We start from the raw sequence: 22,144 nt of genomic DNA, 5'->3' as shown, positions 1-22,144 counted from the left end.
CACAAAAAAAGAAAAACAAGACAGGAGTTTCTAACCATATACCTCTCTAGCGAAGAAAAAAGTCAGACATGTTGGCTTCAGATACACCATGGGATGCATATATAAAAAATAAATAAATGCTGTTTGAGTGCCTCAGCATTTAAACCTCGTAATGTGTCCAATATATTATTTTCCTATTATGATCAGCTCCTTATAGTGGCCATAATGCAGCATTTTCCTGAAATGCCTCATTAAGGAAAATACTGCATTTTGGCCACTAGATAAAGCCAACAATCACTGGTTAAAAAACATTTTAGACACTGTACAGAAATTATTCGCTATGGCTGTGAAAATTTTAAGGAATTTGCACAATGCATTTTCTAAAAATGGACCCCTCTGACTCTGAGGGTATAACATAGCTGCACTCAAAATATAAGATATCTGTCAGAAGGAAGCACCTGAGTGCACAACAGCAAACCACCCAGTCTTAGTGTAAAACAGCTTCATCTCGTCCAAAAGCCATGCCCGTCTAATGCGTTTTATCCTACCAATGGGCTTAGTCTTAGTCATAGTACATGTTGTAAACTCAAAATGTAATATATTGCAGCTTCCCAGTCACCACGTCGTGGCTGCATTAGTTATTTTTCAAGACTCAGAACATTTTATTCAAATATAGAAAGTACTTCCAGATCTTGCCAGAATGCAGTGCCCTTGTCACTTTATGTGAGCTGAAATTAAAGCACAAACATCCTTATCTTTCTTGTGTAAAATACTGACCACAACCATCCACTAGATCAGTGGTCTCCAAACTGTGGCCCTAGGGCCCGATTTGGCCCTTTGCTTGCCTCTATCCAGCCCTTGGAGCACTGTTCCATCCACCACTGAGACTAATGATGGGGCAATATTCCTTCCACTTACACCAAGGATAGGGTGCTATTCCTCCCATTGATATCAACAATGGGGCACTATTCCTCTCACATACACCAAGGACGGGGTACTATTCCTCCCACTGATATCAACAATTGGGCACTATTCCTTCCACTAAACCAATGATGGGACATTGTTTACTTCCACTGATTCAGGGGGAATTTTCTACTCTCACTGGCCACAGTCCAGCCCCCCTAAATTCTGAAGGACAGCAAACTGGCCTTTTGTTTAGACAGTTTGGAGACCCCTGCACTAGATCATGGAGATGAACAGAAGGTCAATGGGACATCTGTGGCTTTTTCCAAAGCACTATTAAGAAATGAGTGTAGCCATAAAGTAACAGGAAGCATGGCATTTGCAGGATGACCAGGTGACAAATGAAAAAAAAAGCTAGAAAAAAAGAAAACAAATGTAGCCATCACACTTATAAAACGTATATTCTTTCACTAGCGCCTAAACTAACAAAAAATTACATAATTGATATTGTTTTCGTCCAAAAAATACATTTATTTAGTTACTCACGAAATTCGTTTTATTTATTCTGTTTCGTAAAAAATGCATTTGCCTGACAATCCAAATTAATTAAGGTCGAATCTGTCATTGAAGGCTTATGGTGTCTGTCAAATGTTCTAAGAAGATTCGACGGAGCAGCTAAACTGTATGTCGAATCATACATTTCCGGTGGAATGTTCCGCCTACAAGCTATAGAAGAATTCTAATGTTGTATGACTAGTAATAAATTCTATTTATAAATTATTATTACTAGTCAACCAACATTCAAATTCTTCTATAGCCTATGGGCCGAGCATTTGACCGCAAATGTACAATTGCAGCGTCGTACAGTTTAGCTGCTTGTCGAATCTTCTTAGAACTTTCGACAGACTGTCGTTCATGTTGAATGGTCTACCCCAACACTGTCTCTATAATGTTGAATCTTTTCTCTCTATGTCGAATCTTTCCTCTCTATGTAGAATAATCTTGGACTAAAAGAGTTAAGGTTAGGCACATTCGACCGCAGATTCGATAAACACAGATTGCTATTGCCAGCATCATATCAAATCTCCTATCTACATCATACTGTTGTAGCAATGAAAACAAAAATAAAGCATTTTTTTATGTCAGATCTTTCGGATTTCGGATTCTGCACGTTCGTTTTCGCTTGTTAAAACGGTAACGAAAATACCCGAAATTCGGACGAAAATGCATTCGGACGAAAACGAATGCACATGTCTAGTAACAAGTCTTATCTAAAACCTAGTTTTTATCCTACACATAAATGTATGGATTGATACTGGCAGAATTTGGGAATATGCAGCTTGACAGCTTACGAGACTTGTAAACTTGACAAATTTTCTTTACCTCATTCCAGAGTCATTCAGTTTAACATATTTCTGTCACCACTCAATGTGCCATAGAAGAATGATACACAACTGAATATGCTAGTGAACGGTTATTACAAGGGACCTCTAGTAATGCCTTAAGTGGACTTTTCTTTAACACAACGATGTACATATGGTGCTATACTTAGGAACCACCTAACACTATGTAAGATCCCTTTCTCCTCCAAGCAGGTACTTACAATCATTACATTACAGCAACAACAAAGCGTGGAAAATGCAGACACCAGGAATCTAGGTCTGATTTTATCTCTGCGGCTAATCCCTTTCATTAGACTACATACACTCAGATAATGGAAACACGTCACTCAGATCCCCTGTCTATTTGTGACAGGCTGCATGAGATTTGGTTTTCCAAAAATCCTGCAGCAAACTGACTGCTCGTTTGATGGCCAGAGGTGAATGTAAGGGTTAGAAAAACAAATGCTACTGAAAAGTTAGACAAACACCCTTGCAGTAACAGTATCACCTATGAATTTCAAACTAAGACCACCATTTAAAAAAATCAGTCTTCTTAATAACAGTTTAAGATGTATAATGTATATAGGTAACCAATAGCATAGGTAATCGATGAGAAGTTATAATTAGTTTATATATATTGCTCCCATGATGCATTACCTTACTCTACTAAAATGTAAGAACTAAATTAGTGGTAATTATAATCACATATCAAATGCATATAACTAATAAAGGGAAGTGGGGGGGGGGGAGCTGGAGTGATGATCAAATCAGGAGTATTTATATATATATTTTACATTTGATTGAAACATTTTTTTAATTTTCTTGATTTATGAATTAGTTTGTTTATCAATAGTCAGTTGTCCTTACAATCACGTAATACTGGATAGCTTTGCAATCTTAAAGTGTATCTATACCTAGAACCATTTGCTTTAGTTTTATATAGAATGAGGAAAGGTTGGAACCCCTGTCAGGTTTTATTGCTTTATAAGGAGATTTCCCTTCACTTTCTGGAGACAACCTTTTACCAGACAGTAATAAAGAAAACTGTGCAACAGGCAATACAAATAAAAATGTTATTACTATTCTCCTATTTACCTTAAAAAATAGTGATTTTTCCTCACTTCCTCTACTGGGGACAAGCTTGTTATCAAACAGGAAATTAAGGAAATGCCCCAAAGGAGCTTCCCCCACTGGTTGGTGATGTCACAAGAGTGCCACCAGGTGATGTCGCCGGGTGGCCCTGCCCCATAGCTACTTAAGAAATGTTAAACGGCAGGGCAGCCAGACCACGGGAGCATTCGTGGCGAGCAGAGCTTTTTTCTTCTTTTTTCAGCTCTGGCTATGGCAGCGTCATTTTTTATATATAAAAAAAAGGAATTGGCAAAATCTTGAGTACGGTCTTTATTTACTTTTACACATTGTTTAGTAAATTGGGTAGGGGTACCCCCTACTCATTCACATGGAGGGAGGATCCCTTATTAATCCAGATCATGCAGACCCCCACAGCCCAGGGTTATGGGGAAGTGGCTCTTGTCCCCATCAACATAGGAACAATGTGCTTTGCACTAGGGTATGCTGCTCGCTTGTCCCCCCACCCTTTCCTGACCTGCCAGGCTGCATGATTAGATAAGGGTCTGGTATGGATATTTGGGGATCCCCACACCATTTTTTTTTTTTTACATTTTGGCATGGGGTTTCCCTTAAATTTTCTACCAGACCCAAGGTATGCATTGGAGGGGACCCCCACACTGTTTTTGTTTTCATAATTTTTAATTATGGGCATGTTTTTTTACATTCACCTGTCAGTGGAGATTCCGCTGACAGCTGATGAGTCAACAGTTGTTAAGCATGCAGCGACAGGCTTTCCAGCCTGCTCCTTATCAATTAGCTATTGGGGGGGGGCTCCCAGCCTGTTTCTGACAAATACCGCATGTGATACCGCCAGCATGATTTTTTTACTCTCTGTTCTATTGTGAATTGGACTTAGGAGCTTACTTCATTTTTTTTTTGTACAATATTTTCTGTCACGTTTTTTTTTCCAGTAAATACTGCATAATCATTGTTTTTATTTTTTGGTGAATTGGACTTTATTTACTGCATGCAATAATTTATGCAAAATAGACACATGGCCATGTTATTGCATGCGGTAAACATTAGTGAATTGACCCCATTATACTGTATAGTATTTGATGTATTATCACTGAAGATGTTTTTTGTTAAAATGTCAATTATTAAATAATGAGCAGCAAAGATGCTACAATGTGCTTGGTGCAGGCTAACTCATATTTTCTTCACTGTCTACTACAAAAACTTAAATCAGTTACATATTTAGTGAAAGTCCACACTAATTTGAAGTGAAAGGCTCTACATTTACCACATGATTAGTTCTAGTGCATGAAAAGAAAACCTGTATTCTCCAACATATTACTTGAAATTCCAGTGCTCTACCATCATGTTTCTTGTCTATCAAGTTTCCCAAAAAGGGCTCCACATATTTATTGCAGGCATATTTTTCAGTATTTCTTAAACATATAACTCCCTAAGAAAAAGCTACATATGCAATGGGGACCAGTGTAGATAATTTGACATTTCCCATGCTATAATTTACATTTTCATAATTGTTTGTGTATCAGACTTGCCTATTACTGTATCACATAGTAAAATATTTCCAAATGTGTTAGAGTATACAAAACACAAGCTTTCAATGTTCTATGTAAGCACTGTCTCTACTTTCCCCTTCCTGAGGCAACTTTTCAAAGGTGTAGTTGTCTAATTACTTCTCCTCCCCTCATATTGTGACTGTATTGCTCAAGGGAATAAATGAACAAAAGAGTTTTGTGTCAGTCATGGGTTTGTACTATCAGTTCTAAAATGTTATTAACATTGCTGTCTGGGGCACACATCTACATGCTGAAGAATTTATGTGCTTATAGACAATGCAATTGTCAAAACTTAAAACTGAATCAGAGTTTCTATATCCACTCGCCCAATGAATAAAATTCAAAGTACTAAAAAAAAAATCTACATCACCAACCATAGCTCTGCCCCCCAGCTACATCACCAACCTTATCCTAAAACACCAAACCAAACCATAGTTTTTGCTCCTCTCAAGATCTACTTCTCGCTAGCTCTCTTACCAACTCCTCCCATGGTCACCTCTATGGCCCCGTACACACGACCGAGTTTCTCGGCAGAATTCAGCCAGAAACTCGACCGGAGCTGGATTCTGCCGAGAAACTTGGTCGTGTGTACACTTTTCAGCGAGGAACTCGTCGGGCCGAAAAGAGAACATGTTCTCTATTTCCTCATTGTTCAATGAGGAAAGTCGGCCCGCCGAGAACATGGTGGCTTCCACACTGAACTCGATGAGGAACTTGATGTGTTTGGCACGTCGAGTTCCTCGGACGTGTGTACGGGGCCTATGACTTTTCCAGTGCCTCTCTCATCCTCTGGAACTCCTTACCCCAATCTATCTCTTAAGCCGTGTACACACGATCGGTTTTTCCGATGAAAACAGACCGATGGACTGTTTTCATCGGAACAAACCGATTGTGTGTGGGCCCCATCGGTCTTTTTTCCATCGATGAAAAAAAATAGAACATGTTTTAAATTTTTCCTATAGATAAAAAACAGAGAGAAAAATCTGATCGTCTGTGTGGAGCTCCATCGGAGAAAAATCCACGCATGCTCAGAATCAAGTCGACCCATGCTTGGAAACATTGAACTTAATTTTTTTCGGCTCGTCGTAGTGTTGTACGTCACCGCGTTTTGGCACGGTCGGATTTTTGACTGATGGTGTGTAGGCAAGACTGATGAAAGTCAGCTTGATCGGATATCCGACGAAAAAATCGGATTAGATTCCATCAGATATCTGATTGTGTGTACAGGGCTTTACTCTATCTGTCTTAAAGTGATCCCTGAAAACCCATCTCTACAGAGAAGCCTATCCTGCCTTTAACTAATAAACTGTACCTTTCTTCATCAGCTCATCCCTAGCAGTTATTGCCTTTTGCATCACTTGACACTTCCTTTTAGATTGTAAGCTCTAATGAGCAGGGACTTCTGATCCATCTTGTTGTATTGAACTGTATTATGACTGTACTGTCTTCCTTCATTTTGTAAAGCCCTGTGCAAACTGTTGACAATAATAATAATAATAATAATAATAATAATAATAATAATAATTTCAACTGAGCAAGTATAAAACTCATCCCTTTTCACTTCATCCATTTGCAGTAAACCAAGCTGTATCTCCATGCTTCCTAAATCAAATGGGGTTAATAACAACAATGATGTTACATATGATAATGACAATAATAATAATAATAATAATTATAATAATAATAATACAAATAATAATCCTATCATAATCAACAGAACATTTTATTCCTCTATGGTACCAGTAGTGAATTGGCTTCTCCATAATGTGAACAAATGAGACAATCATGTAGCTTCAAGCTTTTTGGGGAGCATGCCTTTTAAAACTGTCAGTTTGGAACAGACTGTTTGTGAATAGCCATTTCAAACAATTGATAGATGTTTTTCAAAGACGCTAAAGAGCCCTAACAAAAATTCTCTCCCATGCTTTTCAAGAGACTTTAATGGAACCATCCAAAAACCATTACACTTAACTCTTCATGCAGCCTCTGCTGTTATCAGCGTCATACTCTTTTGCCATTATACTCACACAAATCCTTTGCCTAAGGGCATAACTGCTGTTAGTATGGAAATGGCAAAGCTTAATGTCCTGAACCAAAATGTGAGCTGGAAACGCACGCATTCTCTCAAACAATTAAATCTTTACAGTGGTACCATCAGTGTTGTGACTGCAAGAGCAGTAGTTTATGGTGAGAATAAGTCAAGGGATCACATAATATTATACGGTAAAGAAAAAAAGGGACTGAAAATATCATATATTCACAATGAGAAATTATGCATGAGCGTTTTTGAGTAACCTTTCCTCATCTAAAAGGCAAATGGTTTAAAGGACTCCCTATTTACAGAAACATAATATATTGGTTTCTGTTCCTCTGCCTTTTCATAATCAGTAGGAACAGGTCTCCCTAAGCTGGGGGTCATCAACCAGTAGATCGTGATCTACCAGTTAAATCACAGTTAGGTGACTGGTAGATCGCAGTCTGGGCTTGCTGTCCCACCATCCCAGAGCATCAATCATAATGCAATGCAGAGTGACTAATTGTAAAGTTGAAGCTGTAGTAGGGAGCAAGAGCCGAATAAGCCAATGCCTCCTCTTTGGTGCTGGCTCCTATCCCATGCAGAGTAATACCAACTGCACTCCACCTCTTATCCCAGCTAGCAGCAATACACTTTGTATAATAATATAAGGCTATTTAACACTGATGTGCTGCAGTTTAGCCACACCGCAGGTGCAGTACAGTGTACCTACAGCTTTCCTGTGGGTTTGCTGCACTTAACCATAGACTTCAAATATATCCTGTGGGTTTGGTGCACTTTCTGAATGCAGGAGTTTTGGTGTGCTTTATGAAAGTACACCACACCTGCAGGATATAATAGAAGTCTATGGCAAAGCGCAGCTAGCACAGGAAAGTTGCAGATGCACTGTGCTGGACCCACTGTACAGGTAAACTGCAGCACAACAGTGTGAAAGCAGCCTAATGCTGCGTACACACGATCGGACATTCCGACATCAAAACTGTGGATTTTTTTCCAATGGATGTTCACTGAAACTTGTCTTGCATACACACGGAAAACGTCAAGAACGCGGTGACGTACAACACTACGACAAGCCAAGAAAAATGAAGTTCAATGAAGCATGCGTCAAATTGATTCCGAGCATGCATATCATTTTTGTGCATTGAATTGTGTACACATGGTCGGAAAATTTGAGAACCAGCTCTCAAATTTTTGTTGTTTGAAATTCAGACCGTGTGTACACAGCATTACAGGGGGCTCAGAAAAGTATTTACATTTGAACTCTGGGGGGTGGTAAATACCCATAGTTAAAATGTGTTTTTACCAACCCCACCCCAACCGCATCCCCTTTAGCTGCAGTGGTCAGGGGTGTACACATATCCCAGCAGCAGGAGTTATATGCCCTATCTTGGTTTGTGGGTTTAGCACTTGCCAAGCACGGCATATTCAAGTGAATGAGGCTATTATCTGCAATCTTGTGCAGTACAGCAAACAAGGGGTTAAAGCAGGCAGCATTCTGTTGCTTTCTCACCACCTTTTTTAACCCCTTGGACCTTGCAGAAGCATACATTTACTTGAATGGGTTGCGATTGGCAGGCGGTAGCACCCACTAAATAGGGCAGGGGTTGGGGGCAGTAAAACGGACTCAACTGCAGGTTTTTACCCCCCAACTTTACTTGTGAACGAGCCCTAAGGGTGCCGCTGCCAAATGCAACTAAGGGCTTATTCACAAGTGCAGCAGACACTGCTGTTCCTGTGAAAAGCTATCCGACTGAGTTTGACAGGTGGTGTGGAGGTGGTATGTTGCCTCCTCTCCACCTGATTTAAGCCCTCTAATGCACATGATTACAACATAGTAGTATGGCAATTAGAGCTTTAAATCAGGTGTGAGGAGGTGACACTGTGCCCAGTGATCTTTGACTTTTCCCATGTTGTTCAGGTAGATATCCATCTCTTTAAGGTTGCCTACCCCTGCACTTAGCTGATACCTCACTTCCATTTTGAGAATCACAGGACCAGTATAATAAGCTAAGATCATAGATAGACTGTCTATTTTGCGGTAATAGCTATGGTTACATCAAAAATGCAAAAATAGGGAAAAAACTGCGCTAACTAAAACAATGATTAAGCTGCTACATACAAACAAACAAAGCTGAGTAAATGGTAAACAAAAAATGTAGCGCTTCTGTGGCCGAAACGCGTCGGGTACGCCATTGAGCACCCCATATTGCTTCATCACGTGATTACTTTTATGTCATCATTCATGTATGACTTTTATTGAATAAACCTTAATTTGGTTTTATTGACCTGCGCTATTGGAGCCCCCTTTTTTCTTTATTTTATCTCATGGTCTGACCGGAGCTTCAGCTGAGTTCATTGCTTGTACCCTTGGACACGCAGTCTAAGGATCCCATCCGGAATCCGTTGCAGTTCTACAGCACGCCATTTGAACATCACTGGTTCCTGGTGTCCATGCCAGTTGGAGTTTCATCCACAAACTTCTTGTCCTATACCTGGTTGCAGTGGTCCCAGTTCCCTAATGACCACTATGCCCGTTTGACTCTTTTGCTGTACAGTATCAGAGTCCAACTTATCCGGTAAGCGTATTCATACCTACCATACATCTGATGTCATTGTGATTCGTATAGATTACTGCAGACAAATTGATCACCTGTTTGTTTCTTCAATCATTGGACATCTATCCACCCTACACCTCACACCAATTGTTTAATTGATGATCCACTTCAAGTTCCCAACAGAGACTTGGCTACATGTTTTGTGTGTGTGTTTTTGTTTTCCCTTTTTATATGGAACTTTATTTCTGACTTTCATGTCAGTCAGATATGTGCACTTGCACTATTTAATGTCGGTACCCCACTTGGCATCCCACATTTTATTTAGCGCTACATTTTTTGTTTACCACCTACTACATCAAAAATGCTACACACTAAAAGAGTGTATATTTTCTTAAGTATATTTTTTCAAAGTCAGCCTTGGTAAATGGTGGGCTTAAATCATGTTTCCAACTCACTGAAGTGAAAATTGTTCCTGTATCTTATGCGCTTTAGCTAGATACAAAGACAAGTTGCATGTATTTATTTAACTACTCAATTCTTCCCAATTAATCTCCATGGAAACATAGTCATAGTGCACTAGCAGTGGAATCTTTTAGAGATGTTTATTCTTTGAGAAGTTATTAATTCCAGTGGCTTTACTTCAGCTTCAGTCTAATCCACCCCCTTAACAGGTTCTTTATTTATATCCAGTAAGCTTTGTAATTTAAATAGCTTGACAGTTTTTTTTTTTACTAAACTGAAGCTATGAAAAAAAAACAAGCATACAGTAAGTACAGAACAAAAAATATGTAATATATAACAAAATATTAATAATCATAAAAAATACACAAAGTTCAGAAAAATAGAGAAGAAAGCATCTGGCAAAACTTCAAATATACTTGCATTTTCTTAATAAATAATATAACAAAAAGTGAGCTATCCATCTGCAGCCTAAACGTTTTTAAATCCTGACCTAATGTTGTCCATGTCTTTTTCCCTTATTTCACCTGATTTTAAACAGAAGGTAAAATTAATTAAATGCTTCCACAGTTATCAAAGGTCAACATAATAGGAATTGCTTTTGCGGTGTGGGATAATTGCTGGAAATTTTTTGTGACGCTAGGGTATTCCCACAATGACATTTTCACACCTGAATTCCAACATCCACACAGTTTTAGGCCTTCTCTCAATGTCTGTTTTCACTTTTGTTTTACTGTAGAAAACCAAAAACTTTGCCTTGGAAAGCAAATTTCTCAAAGCAGAGTCAGAGGGTATGTGTATATGTGGGGGTTTTCTCATAGCTGTCAAGTTGTTTTTTGCAGAATGATTAAAAAAAATAGGAAATTGGAATGAGTTTCTTCAATTACAGACCACAATATGGCAGTATAATATCAGCCTGTAAATGTCTTCTTTATCTTTAACGCTGCCTCTCTCGTAGCTGGTACTCTTCACCAAAAACTTGAAATATCAACATATCAAGAATATACTTTTATATCATTTATAAATCATGTTTCCCTACCATGGAATGTACATTAGCAGAAACATTTGCTGGAAAATAGTTTTTCTGGATTTATTCCATGCCATACTGCATGTCAAGGCAGAAAAATGGAAGCTGTTATTGCTGAAGAAATCAGTGGTCACCTAAAGTCTGGCAGTTGCTGGCCTGTCCACTAACTAAACGCACACTGAGCATGGAGTATATTTGCTCAGACAGTTGGCATATTTCAGGTGACGTCTCAGCTCCTCGGCTCTCTAGCTATATTGTTTAGTTGAGACAAAATGTAACACTAAATGAGGTGGTATCGAATATTTTTATTTTCCAAAAATAAGCTTGTGCAGTCATAAAAAAGCTAAGTCTTCAGATTCCTACATAGGTCTAATCGGGACTGGTTCTCTTCAACAAGTGATTACTGTATTTATTGGCGTATAACACTCACTTTTTTACCCTGAAAATAGAGGGTAAACTGTGCCTGCGTGTTTTAACGCAGGGGGCTGTGGACATTTTTTTCCCTGAAACTTCCCTCTTAAAGTTAGGGTGCATGTTATACGCCTGTGCGTGTTACACGCCGATAAATACGGTAGTTTAAAAAAAATTGCTGATGCATGGACATAAGATAAACTTACAATTAAAAAGGTAATTGTAAATGTATTAGCAAATGTATTAAACTAATTATTTCCTAAAAATAATGACTAAAGACACTACTTGCCCTTTAAAACAACGCATGCAATAACAATATAGACTTCAGACTGTGGCCTCACAATTTTCTTGCTGCTGTGACCTAAAAGTCCTTGGCACCCTTTACAGAGTTTGCCAGAGTGGGTCCTATGTACTGATATCTGTATATTCCACTACAGCCATAGGAGTCAATTGATTACCCTCCTGCTGCAGATACCTGTACCCAGTAATTGAACAAGGTCCTCTGGCGCTCAAGATGAGGATGCCAAAGCAACTATGGGTTACTAAGGGTTAAACATGAGCTACATGAAAAATGTCATGCATTGGTGTGATGCAATGCCATTCATTCTGATACTCAAAGGAAATGCCACCTGGTTCCCAGCTCAAGCCTGCTGTGCTCCTGCCTTGAGCCTCCGAGGAAAAGCAGCAGTGGATCAGGAGCAGTAGCAGCCCAAAATCAACCAGTCTTAGAGAGCTGTGCAGAATCTTTTAAATGGGGCACCTGCTTTATCATACAAAACTTAGATATTATATGGAGATTCCAGATGTTTTGTGTTAACTGAGTGATGCATAGGCAGGAGAGTCCCAGTTCCGCCTATTGCAGTTGACGCTTCAGCCACTATTGTAGCCTAGCCTTGCTTGTACCCACCTCCTAAAACTAACATAATTTATCTGAACCCCATAGCCCTTAACCTAACCATCTTCACTTGCACTATCACAACTATGACACTTTAAAGCTGATACTAGTCTCTTTAAAACTATTGCTTAAAAAAAAAAAAAAATTCTCTGCGTAAAATATAAGTGATCAGCCCTGCTACAAATACATATGGTGGAGCAGCAGTTATTCAAAAAAAAAAAAAAAATTCAGTGGGGTCAGGTCATAAGTCAAATTTTGGGGTCAGAATGCTTCTTTATGCTCAGCAAGACTTTTAGTTTTACTGCTGTTCCCTGTGCAAGCCCTTCAGTTACGCTACAGGTATTTAGAGATTTAGAGATGCCTACTGTGCTTTGCTGTCATTTTTTTTTCTGGTGGAATCCTGATTTTTTTATACACTGCATGGGGAATCACTTTCGTTCACATGAATTTTTAAACAAGTGCATAGTACATACTGTTTAATCTGGCCATAAACAATGTTCATCCATCAAGCCAACTACTAGGCTATGCATGCTAAACTTACCAATGTTTTTAAAAGAAAGTCTGGTAAACTGAAGAAATCAGTGACAATCAATAAACCATCTAAATTACTACTAATAATTAACTTTATGAATAAATAATAAATATACTACAAAAAAATGAACACTTTTCCGTGAAAGTTAATTTATTCTTCAGAATAACAAAGCCAGAATGGGCTCCTTTAAATAATGTTGCTTTTTTAAAGGTGATTCTTTTTTTTTTTGTAAGGGTTACTTTTTTATCTGATACTGTGTCAAGTTAAATAGATTAGTGTTACTTGTTAACAGTCATCGACTAACTGATAAGTAAAATGTGTACACTCTTCTGAAAAAATGTTTCCTAAAGTATTAGGTTATGGATCTTTATTATGCACCTTCTAGGGCATAGATAACATGACATAATACATTTCTTTATGATTAACTTCACACCTTTAGAAGAGCATACAGGGCTCAGTTTTCAGGCAGTAATGAGATATTGTGAAATGAAAATTTTCTTGACCTCACATTGTCCTTTCAAGGATCGAGGCTTTTATGCTACATGGGTAAAATAAATTTTGCTGATGAACAAAGCCGAACAAGTCCAGGGGCAATGTGAACAAACACTAGCTCCTATTTACTGCACGTATGTCAAGTGGCAAGAATACAAGCCCTCGATAAAGGAATGCCATGTTTAGACCCCAGAGCTTAGAGGATCTCAGATAAAGACCAAGTAATGCAGGCATCAGAAATGTTTTAAATTTCCCCATGTTGGTTTCTTTTTTTGAAGCTCAATGTCTAGACAGATAATACTGTACAGAGAAATGTTGACATCTGTATACGTTAAACTTTGCAAAAAAAAAAAAGAATCCATATAAGATTAAAAGTTAAATGTCATCTATAACACTATCATAGCTTTATTTCAGACAATCACACTGAAATTGTAAACAGGCAATACTGCTTTAACAAACTGGAGAAAAAGTTTATTAAAATCATTGAAAATCAGAAAGTGCACTAACATATACATTTCAGTTTAGGGAAGTTGTATCAAAGACATCCTGACTAGCCATTAAAAGTTAGGATAGTTTTAATGCTGCCTTGTTATATGTGTATTATAGCAGCAATTGGATGTAGCTGTTCTGTGTTCTAACATACTCCAAACTGGTCTATTATCATTATTGTGCTGCATGGTATACTCTCAACACTCTGCTGTTTACCCAGTCAGATTTTAACACCTCCAACTCATGCTTTTGTTGTTCTAAAGCTGTGCATAAATTATTTTTCTTACACACGCACGCACGCACAAACACACACCCGGCATGTAAATTGTAGGCGGTAATAAACAGGCCCAGTGGGTGATTAGTTTATTAGCCTGGCACATGTCCCTAAAAGGATTTTCATCCTAATTTACAGATTCTCATAAGATATGTGGTAGAAAATCCTCATTAGCATAATGTATTAAGAATCTGGCAGGCCAAACATGCTAATTTAACATTTGATCACCTTGCCTTTGTGTTCACATCAAAACAGTGATCTGATGCCATCAATGAACATGTTTAAAACGTGTTATATAACTGTAAAGGCAGAAATGCTAACTCTTATGGTGCTAAAAAAAAGAATTAACATCTCTGGTGTTTCAGTTGCCAATAACTTTTTGAGATGGGAAAAGGAAGTCCCAAATGTCATGGCTAATTAACACTAGTACATTGATCTGCATTTTAGCGCAGCTGTAACATGCTGGTAAATGCAAGGACACCTAAAAAACAATTGTTTATATGTGTCCTGTTCACTGCATTACTTCATTGACCTGCATTTCATTTTATTGAGTTAAAATGCAACATGTATGCAGTTTAATGCAATGCAATGAAGGTCAATGCATATAAAACACAGGTCAACATAACACAGTGCAAAACACACAACCCAAGTAAAGTAAAAAAGTTTGCTTTGTGTTTTATTTTGTCCCTTATAAGCACCCATACCAGCGGCCATGTTTGGGTAATTGGAGAGTAAGGAAAAGAGTGTGTGCAAAGCAGGTGCTTTCTAGTCTTTGGGAGCTAAAAACAAAAATAACATTGCTAGTGATTCAGTTGCCAATAACTTTTTGAGATGAGAAAAGTAGGTCCTAACTTTCATGGGTAAAGGAGGTCACTAACTTTTTAGTAGGTTTTATTTTTGCAAGGGGAGATGCCTTGATACTCTCACTTTCATGCGTTCATCAAACATACAAATAACCACTGTAATAGGCAGGTTTTTGTGAATTCACAAACTCCTTTTATGGCCATAAAAAGTAAAACCACACCCTACAGAAACAATTTACTTTAAAATAAAACTACTCTTTAAAAAAGTTATGAAGTCGACATCAGTTTAAACACATCATGCTATTGGACTGTAGACCAGAAAGCAAAGCCAGATATTAACTCATGGCAACATAAAATTGGAAAACTGAAGTGCACCAACTGAAGTGCACCAAGATGGTTACATTGTATAATTGAGAAAATAACAAGGAGAGCCCAGGAGATGTATACCCTTATAATGGCATATGCAAGCACTAGGCCAAAACAAAGGCATGGCTTAAACATCACTGTTCTGGTGCAGGATGAACGACTATTGCTTGAATAAACATGAGGAAGAAATTTGTCACATTAGTACTGTAGATATAAAACTGAAAGGAAAAGTATGTGGGTTTTCACCTTTAGACTTGCCTTATAGTAATGAATAAGCTTCTTGACATGTGATATTTCATTTTCAGGCACAATTGTGCATGCAGGAATACAACAAAGTATAGAAATCTTCAATGTCATTCACATGCCACTGCAATGTCAATCTCTAACGCTCTACTGCTGAGTCAATTTACTATAGAGTTATTAATTTCAAGAAGATTTGCCTATGTTACCGAACATTATAAATACAGGTTGCATAACTTTACATATGCAGACAATCAAGACTAATTCAAGAACATTCCTGATTTTAAAACTATCATTGTTATTTCCATCAGATGTCAAAACTTTGATTTTTGTAAAACATCAAAGAAAACTTCCTTTCATATGGTATGAGATTTCAACTTAAAGATGTTCAAACACAGCAAACATGCTTGAAATTATTTTAAAGTTTTGCTCATTCCTTAATGTGTAGTGTTCACGTGTTGGGGAAGCTAATAGCATATGCAGTTATTGAGAATTCTATAGATAATTTATATTTAAGGACACTCTGATAACATGTTATAATTTTGTTCTAGGTACCAAACATCAGTCAATGATAACTGTGTGCAAAAAAAAGTCTCAGAGGTACTAAATCTTTAAATAGCAAACATTGGAAATACATTTTCTCATTTAGCCACACGCGTTGAGCAATATATCACTTTAATACAGTAGTATCATGTCATGGGTGACAGAATAATATTAAAAGACAGATGGAGATGTAGCAGATTTCTTTTGTACTTTCTTAATTTGTGTGTCAATTTGCAAGTAATCAACAGTGGAAAATGTACCATTTAACCCTTTTACTAAAGTTTTCAAAAACGTTGCTTTTGAGAGTACGAGCTCTCACTAATGCTCCAATCCTGGATGCTGTAGAGAATTATTCAACATGGCTGCCCATAGTGAATTTAGTATACCATTCCTGTAACAATAATCTGGATACCAACTGACTTGATGGAAACCTCATTCTAATTAGTGGTGGTTTCTTGTTGACACATTCCTCAAGTTGGAATTCAAAAAAATATATATATTTTTAAAACTCTATATAAGTTAATTTGCTTTTGAGTAGACATTTTTTTTTCAATTAGTACAAAGTTTTCCAATCAAGAAAAAAAGACTCAAAAACTAGAATCAAGTAAATTAGTTTGAAAAAACAGGCAAATCTTTAAATTGTCTTGTTGCAAATACACGCATGTCCAATGTGCAGTATATGGTATAATTTAACAGTTGCATAGATCACAATGTATATAAAGTATTCCAAAAAATTCAAAAACATAATTAATTAGCTAATCTTTTGAATTAATCATTCATATTCTAATAAGTTCATATGTGTTTAGTGTAAGGAACAACTATTCTATACTTAAAGGGACTTCATAAATTCAGTCTGTTCTAAAGATGTCATTGGAGATTTACACTCTACAACATTTGCACAACCAAATGGAAAGCCAAACTTCCTGCAATTTAGTCAGTATTACATATTGCTTATTTGTTTAGGTAAAGGTGAAGTGTTAGCCTAGTCTCCTGCCTAGCTATGCATCTTGCACTAATAGGACATCAGAAAGTAAACATGTGGTTAATGTCTAACTCTCATGGTCCTCTTTTATTCCAGCCTCAGACACCTAAGTAAAACGAATTGTGCATGTTAACTTTTACCACTTAGACATGCATTTGGCAGTCTGAGAAATGACAGAGCCAGAAATGGACCTTTGAAAACTAGTGACCATAGGAAATTAGGTCTGGCAGGGATTTAACCCCTTCATGAATCACTCTGGAAATGTTTTTAGAACAAGTGTTCTGCACATTTCAGATGTGTTTGACATCTAATTAGCCTAAAAAAAACAAAAAGCCCAAAATCACTATTATTCTTCAAAACAAAATACTTACGACTGGTAACAAGCATTGCACTTCGACAAAACAATTATACACAAGGAAAGAAAGGACTATTGATGCTACAAATAACAAAAGAAAAAAAAGCAAGTACAAATTATATTCTTTTACTCTGCATGTGTCTTCTCACTTAGCTGAGCCTTAAAAGAAAAAAAAAAAAACCTAAGTGCTCAATCTGAAGGAACCTAAACTAATTGTAGGAGATATGTAATAGAATTTGATCTCAATCAAAGCTTGAAGAAGTTACAGGAATCCTTAGTTCACACAAGGCAGCTCACAACCTTCTAATTTAGTGTCTATTATGCTAAGCTCATCTTCCAGCGGAATTTTATTGCCTTCATACCTGTTTTGCCTATGAATTGTTTTATGGGGAGGGGAGTGACAGTCTGTAAAGGAATACACTGAAAATCAGCAGAAAATGAGACTTGAAGGAGTTCATTCAATTAAGGCTCATTTTATTATATGTGACAGCTTTATTACCAGGACTTGTTAACACACTTAAATTGTGCAGTTAGACAAAGGCATATACAAGATAAAATGATGAGAAATTTAGCAAAAGTTAGGCAAAAAATGCATCACAATAAAACAGAGAGAAAAAAAATGATATATATATATATATATATATATATATATATATATATATATATTACACAGACAGTACTTTATTTACAAAAGGCAGAAACGTGACGGGACTATTAAATGTATGTACAAGCAGTTTCTTCTTTGAAATGAAGTGTGAAAACAGCATTCTGCTCTCACAGATGTGTTTTTCACACTTGTGTCATATCTTCCTATCACAGAGATGGCATGCTAGTACCATAAAAAAGAACTTATTTCCTCCAGTACACAATTTTACCATGCATTATGCTGCTTATCCCCACACCACAGCTATATAAACAAATCTGGCTTGTTTTAGTATTCTGCTAAAAGCCACAAGCAGAGTGTGCTACATTCCATGAGGTGCCTCTCTTTCCCCATGCTCCTACTTTCTATCCATATTTCCATTTCGTAGCCCTTATAGGTTCATTTCCATTGTGTGGTAGAAAGCAAAAGAAACCGAGCCAGTACATTTATCTTCTCTTCCAAGGCTGCAATATCACTCCAATTACAGTTATGGCATGTTCACCTTCATAACACAGCTATATATTACAAGCCTTCCAGAGCTACTTTTATTCTTTCCAGATTGTTGTAGCCTTTGTGTGATAAATCTCTAGTGAGTTTATTCTAAATAAAATGCTTTTCCCATCAGACCTGTTTACAAAAGAAATTAAGTAAACCACAAACTGGCACCAGTCCCAACTAGCATAAACTACATTATATTAATCTTCTTATGTTACCAAATCACAAAAAAATCCACTCAGTCAATTTTTACAGTCACGGTTACTGTGTTCCCTACAAATAAATGGCAAAGGAGTTGCACAGAGTTTACATCCAAATAGATTCTAATTTGTCTGAAAATAAAGTGTTTTCTATAGCATTTATGCTGATCAGGGTTAATCTAGTATTTCGGTGATTTGCTGCATTGTAGCCACGTGCAAAGCAAATAAACTTAGGGATTAGTTTAAAAAGTATAGAGCACAAAAAAAAGAGCTTACCTCTGTAGGATAATTTGACCCTTGGCACGTTATTTTTGACATTCTGACAGTTCACCCTTGTTGTTACTGATACTCCCAAGAAAAGAAATGCAATCCCAGTAAAGGAGCCCATGCTGAGGAGCAAGCAGATCCTAGATCTCTCTGCAGCTTGGTGTCCCCTTGCTGCAGTCTTAAGGGTTCTTACAAGTCTGGGGAACAGGTGACTTAGGTCAGTTTCATTTCACCCACACAGGTACAATTAAGCTCACCATCCCTCCGTCTGGAAAAAGATTGCAAAGTTCAGGCAATCTGGAGCAATATGAAGCAGGCACCGGATAATGAGGCACAACTGTTGTGTAGCGAGAGGAAAAAAGAATGAGTGCTGCAGTGCTGGGGCTTAAAGATCCATTTGCTTCATTGAAGGATCTCCTCTGCTCTCTGCTCTGCTGCTGCCCGGTGGAGGAATCACAGCTCTTTGTGCTTCAGTTCACTGTGTGGGAGCTGAATGAAAGGAAGACAGGAGCTTACAGAGCTGTACTACTGACTTTTTTCTGTCCACATGCACACAGATGATACAGGATCTCTCAGACAGGTTTTCCCTGGAACAGCAAAGGCAAACTGACAATGGGAGAACAGGCAAGCTCAACCCACTGCCTTTTCCTGCTGTCACATAACACATGCAAAAAACATCTAGTAGAGATTAGAGGAGGGAGCAGAAACCTGCACCAAGCATGTGGAAGGCAAGCAGCCAGAATTTACCTTTAAAGGCATAGGCTGGCTTGAACTTTATTGAAAGAGAACAACAGCAGCACAGCATCCAGCTTGTCAATGAAACATCACTGCACATTTCATAGGCAGGTCACTAGTTAAACAGCATGCCAATAAACTTGACTTGTATTTATTCTTTAACCATGCTCCTTTTTCTTGACAATCCTAGTGGGAATTTCCTGGTTAGAGCTCTCAGAGCAATCTGTTCAAGACAAGAGTCACTCTGCTGGGGATTATAAATCATATTTGCTGATTCTCCACAGGATTCTTCCAATTCAAACATATCAGCACACTTCCAGCCTCTTCGGAAATCCCCTGATTATTCCATTAGTCAAATTACACCAGTCTCACCCACCAAACCCCCCCACAAAGCAAAGGGTTTGTGAGGATGTGTCAAATCCCTTTCCAGTTGGAGAGATACAATTTTCCATGCCATGCTTCTAGTCAATTACTCCTGTAAACACAGCAGAAGTAAGCCTTCACAAACAAGATACTCAAAGCAGGTTAGACCATTCCCCTCTAATGTGCTTCAATCTCAAAGCAATTGAGCAAATTGCAGAAGCTTTGAAATCTCATAATCTAATTGCAATAGCCTAACCTCTTCATTTGAATGTGGAGAGGGAAAAAAAAACGCACAGGAGACCTTCAACCTTGCAGGTCATATTATTTAAAGTGATATAAAGGTTTTGTTTTAATTAAGCAGCATTAGATGCTAATACGTTAAAGATTTAATTTCACGGTGTGATAAAACCCGAAGCATCCTGTCATCAGTGCCATTAATAGCTAACTAACGTACATAATAAAGGGAAAGAAAATCAGTTTTCACAAACTCTTTTGCTTCCTGAACTGTATTTGTCACTCCCACCATTTAGCATCTGCCAAATTCAACATTTCTATTGATCAGTAATGGTATTGTGTAAATAAAATGTCTGCTTAAGAGAAAAAGTTGATTTTGGTGATTCCCACACTTGTTCTATCCAGACTCCAGAATACTTTCATGCTTCAGGCATTGGATTAAAGGTCTTCAATGACAAGAGGCTCCTGTCTGTATTGCAGGGATTACCACAGACATTCACTCTGTAAAGGAATTCATGCCATTTTCAGATTATTTGCTGCATTTGCCTAATTAATTTTCTGCCATTATACATTTTAAACAATGGTGTGCACAACACATAAATGATGCTCCATTGCTGTGCTGAGCAGAGAATACAACACTGGATATGCAAATGGAGTCATTATACTACGTTACAGCTATCATGAAGAAAGATCACCATTCACAATCCTTGCTCACACAAAAGCAAATCAAAGAATCTGTACATGAGAGTAATTTGGTCTGTATCTAGTATATAATTACATGTAGCCTTAACCTTTCTCTGTGTGAAGCAGGCTTTTTTGACACAAACAATGCAGAGATACTATGTTACTGCATTTTAAATTGTATATTATATATATACACTGTAAGTGTTTGTAATATATATATACATATATATATATATATATATATATATATATATATATATATATATATATATATATATATATATATATATATATATTCCATTGCCATATGCCATTCTCAGCAATAGGTAATACAGCACAGAAACTGTGGGCCAGATTCTCGTACCTGCGGCGCAGCGTAACGTAACCCGTTTACGTTACACCACCGCAAGTTTTCAGTCTAAGTGCCCGATCCACAAAGCACTTACCTGTAAACTTGCGGCGGTGTATCGTAAACACGTCCGGCGCAAGGCGGCCCAATTCAAATGGGGCGGGTACCATTTAAATTAGGCGCGCTACCGCGCCGGACGTACTGCGCATGCTCCGGTCGCAAGTTTCCCGACGCGCTTTGCGTGAAATTACGACGCGCCAACGTGTTGAGTTTTGCGACGTGCGTAACGTACTTACGCCGGGAAAACAAAAAAATTCAAAAGCGACGCGGGAAAGACGGGCATACTTTAACATGGTGGAGTAATTTTACACCATGTTAATAGCAGCCCTATGTTTGCGACGGGAATCTAAAACTTGCGACGACGTAACGACCGGAAAAACCTTTGTGGATCGCCGTAACTGCTAATTTGCATACCCGACGCTGGTTTACGACGCAAACTCCCCCCAGCGGAGGCCGAAGTATTGCATCCTAGGATCCGACGGTGTAATTCAATTACATCTTAGGGCTAGCTATGCGTAACTGATTCTATGAAACAGTCGCATAGTTAGAACGGCCCTAAAACAGAGATACGAAGGGGTATCTCTTTTGTGAATCTGGCCCTGTATGTGTGAAATGTAGAGAATGATAAGTAAGATAATCATATTTTTCAGTCACAAAGTCCTTGGAGGTTGTCATCTAGAGGTTTGTCTTAAAAGATTCTGACTTCTTTTTAAAAACTGGCATCTGATCTTG

General features: G+C 37.8%; 1 protein-coding gene across 1 annotated transcript in view; it reads right to left on the bottom strand.

Moving 5' to 3' along the window:
* SEMA3A (semaphorin 3A) overlaps positions 1 to 19,819 on the bottom strand; it is a 294,077-nt gene extending 274,258 nt beyond the window's left edge. The window contains exon 1 of the mRNA XM_040343438.1: positions 18,997 to 19,819. Coding sequence (XP_040199372.1) covers positions 18,997 to 19,108 — 112 coding nt within the window. The 5' untranslated portion in view covers positions 19,109 to 19,819. The remainder of the gene's footprint in view (positions 1 to 18,996) is intronic.
* Between the last annotated feature and the right edge of the window lie 2,325 nt (positions 19,820 to 22,144).

The sequence above is a fragment of the Rana temporaria genome, chromosome 3 (assembly GCF_905171775.1).
Source record: "Rana temporaria chromosome 3, aRanTem1.1, whole genome shotgun sequence".
In the NCBI taxonomy this organism is placed as follows: Eukaryota; Metazoa; Chordata; class Amphibia; order Anura; family Ranidae; genus Rana; species Rana temporaria.
This window is presented reverse-complemented; position numbering and strand designations above follow the sequence as displayed.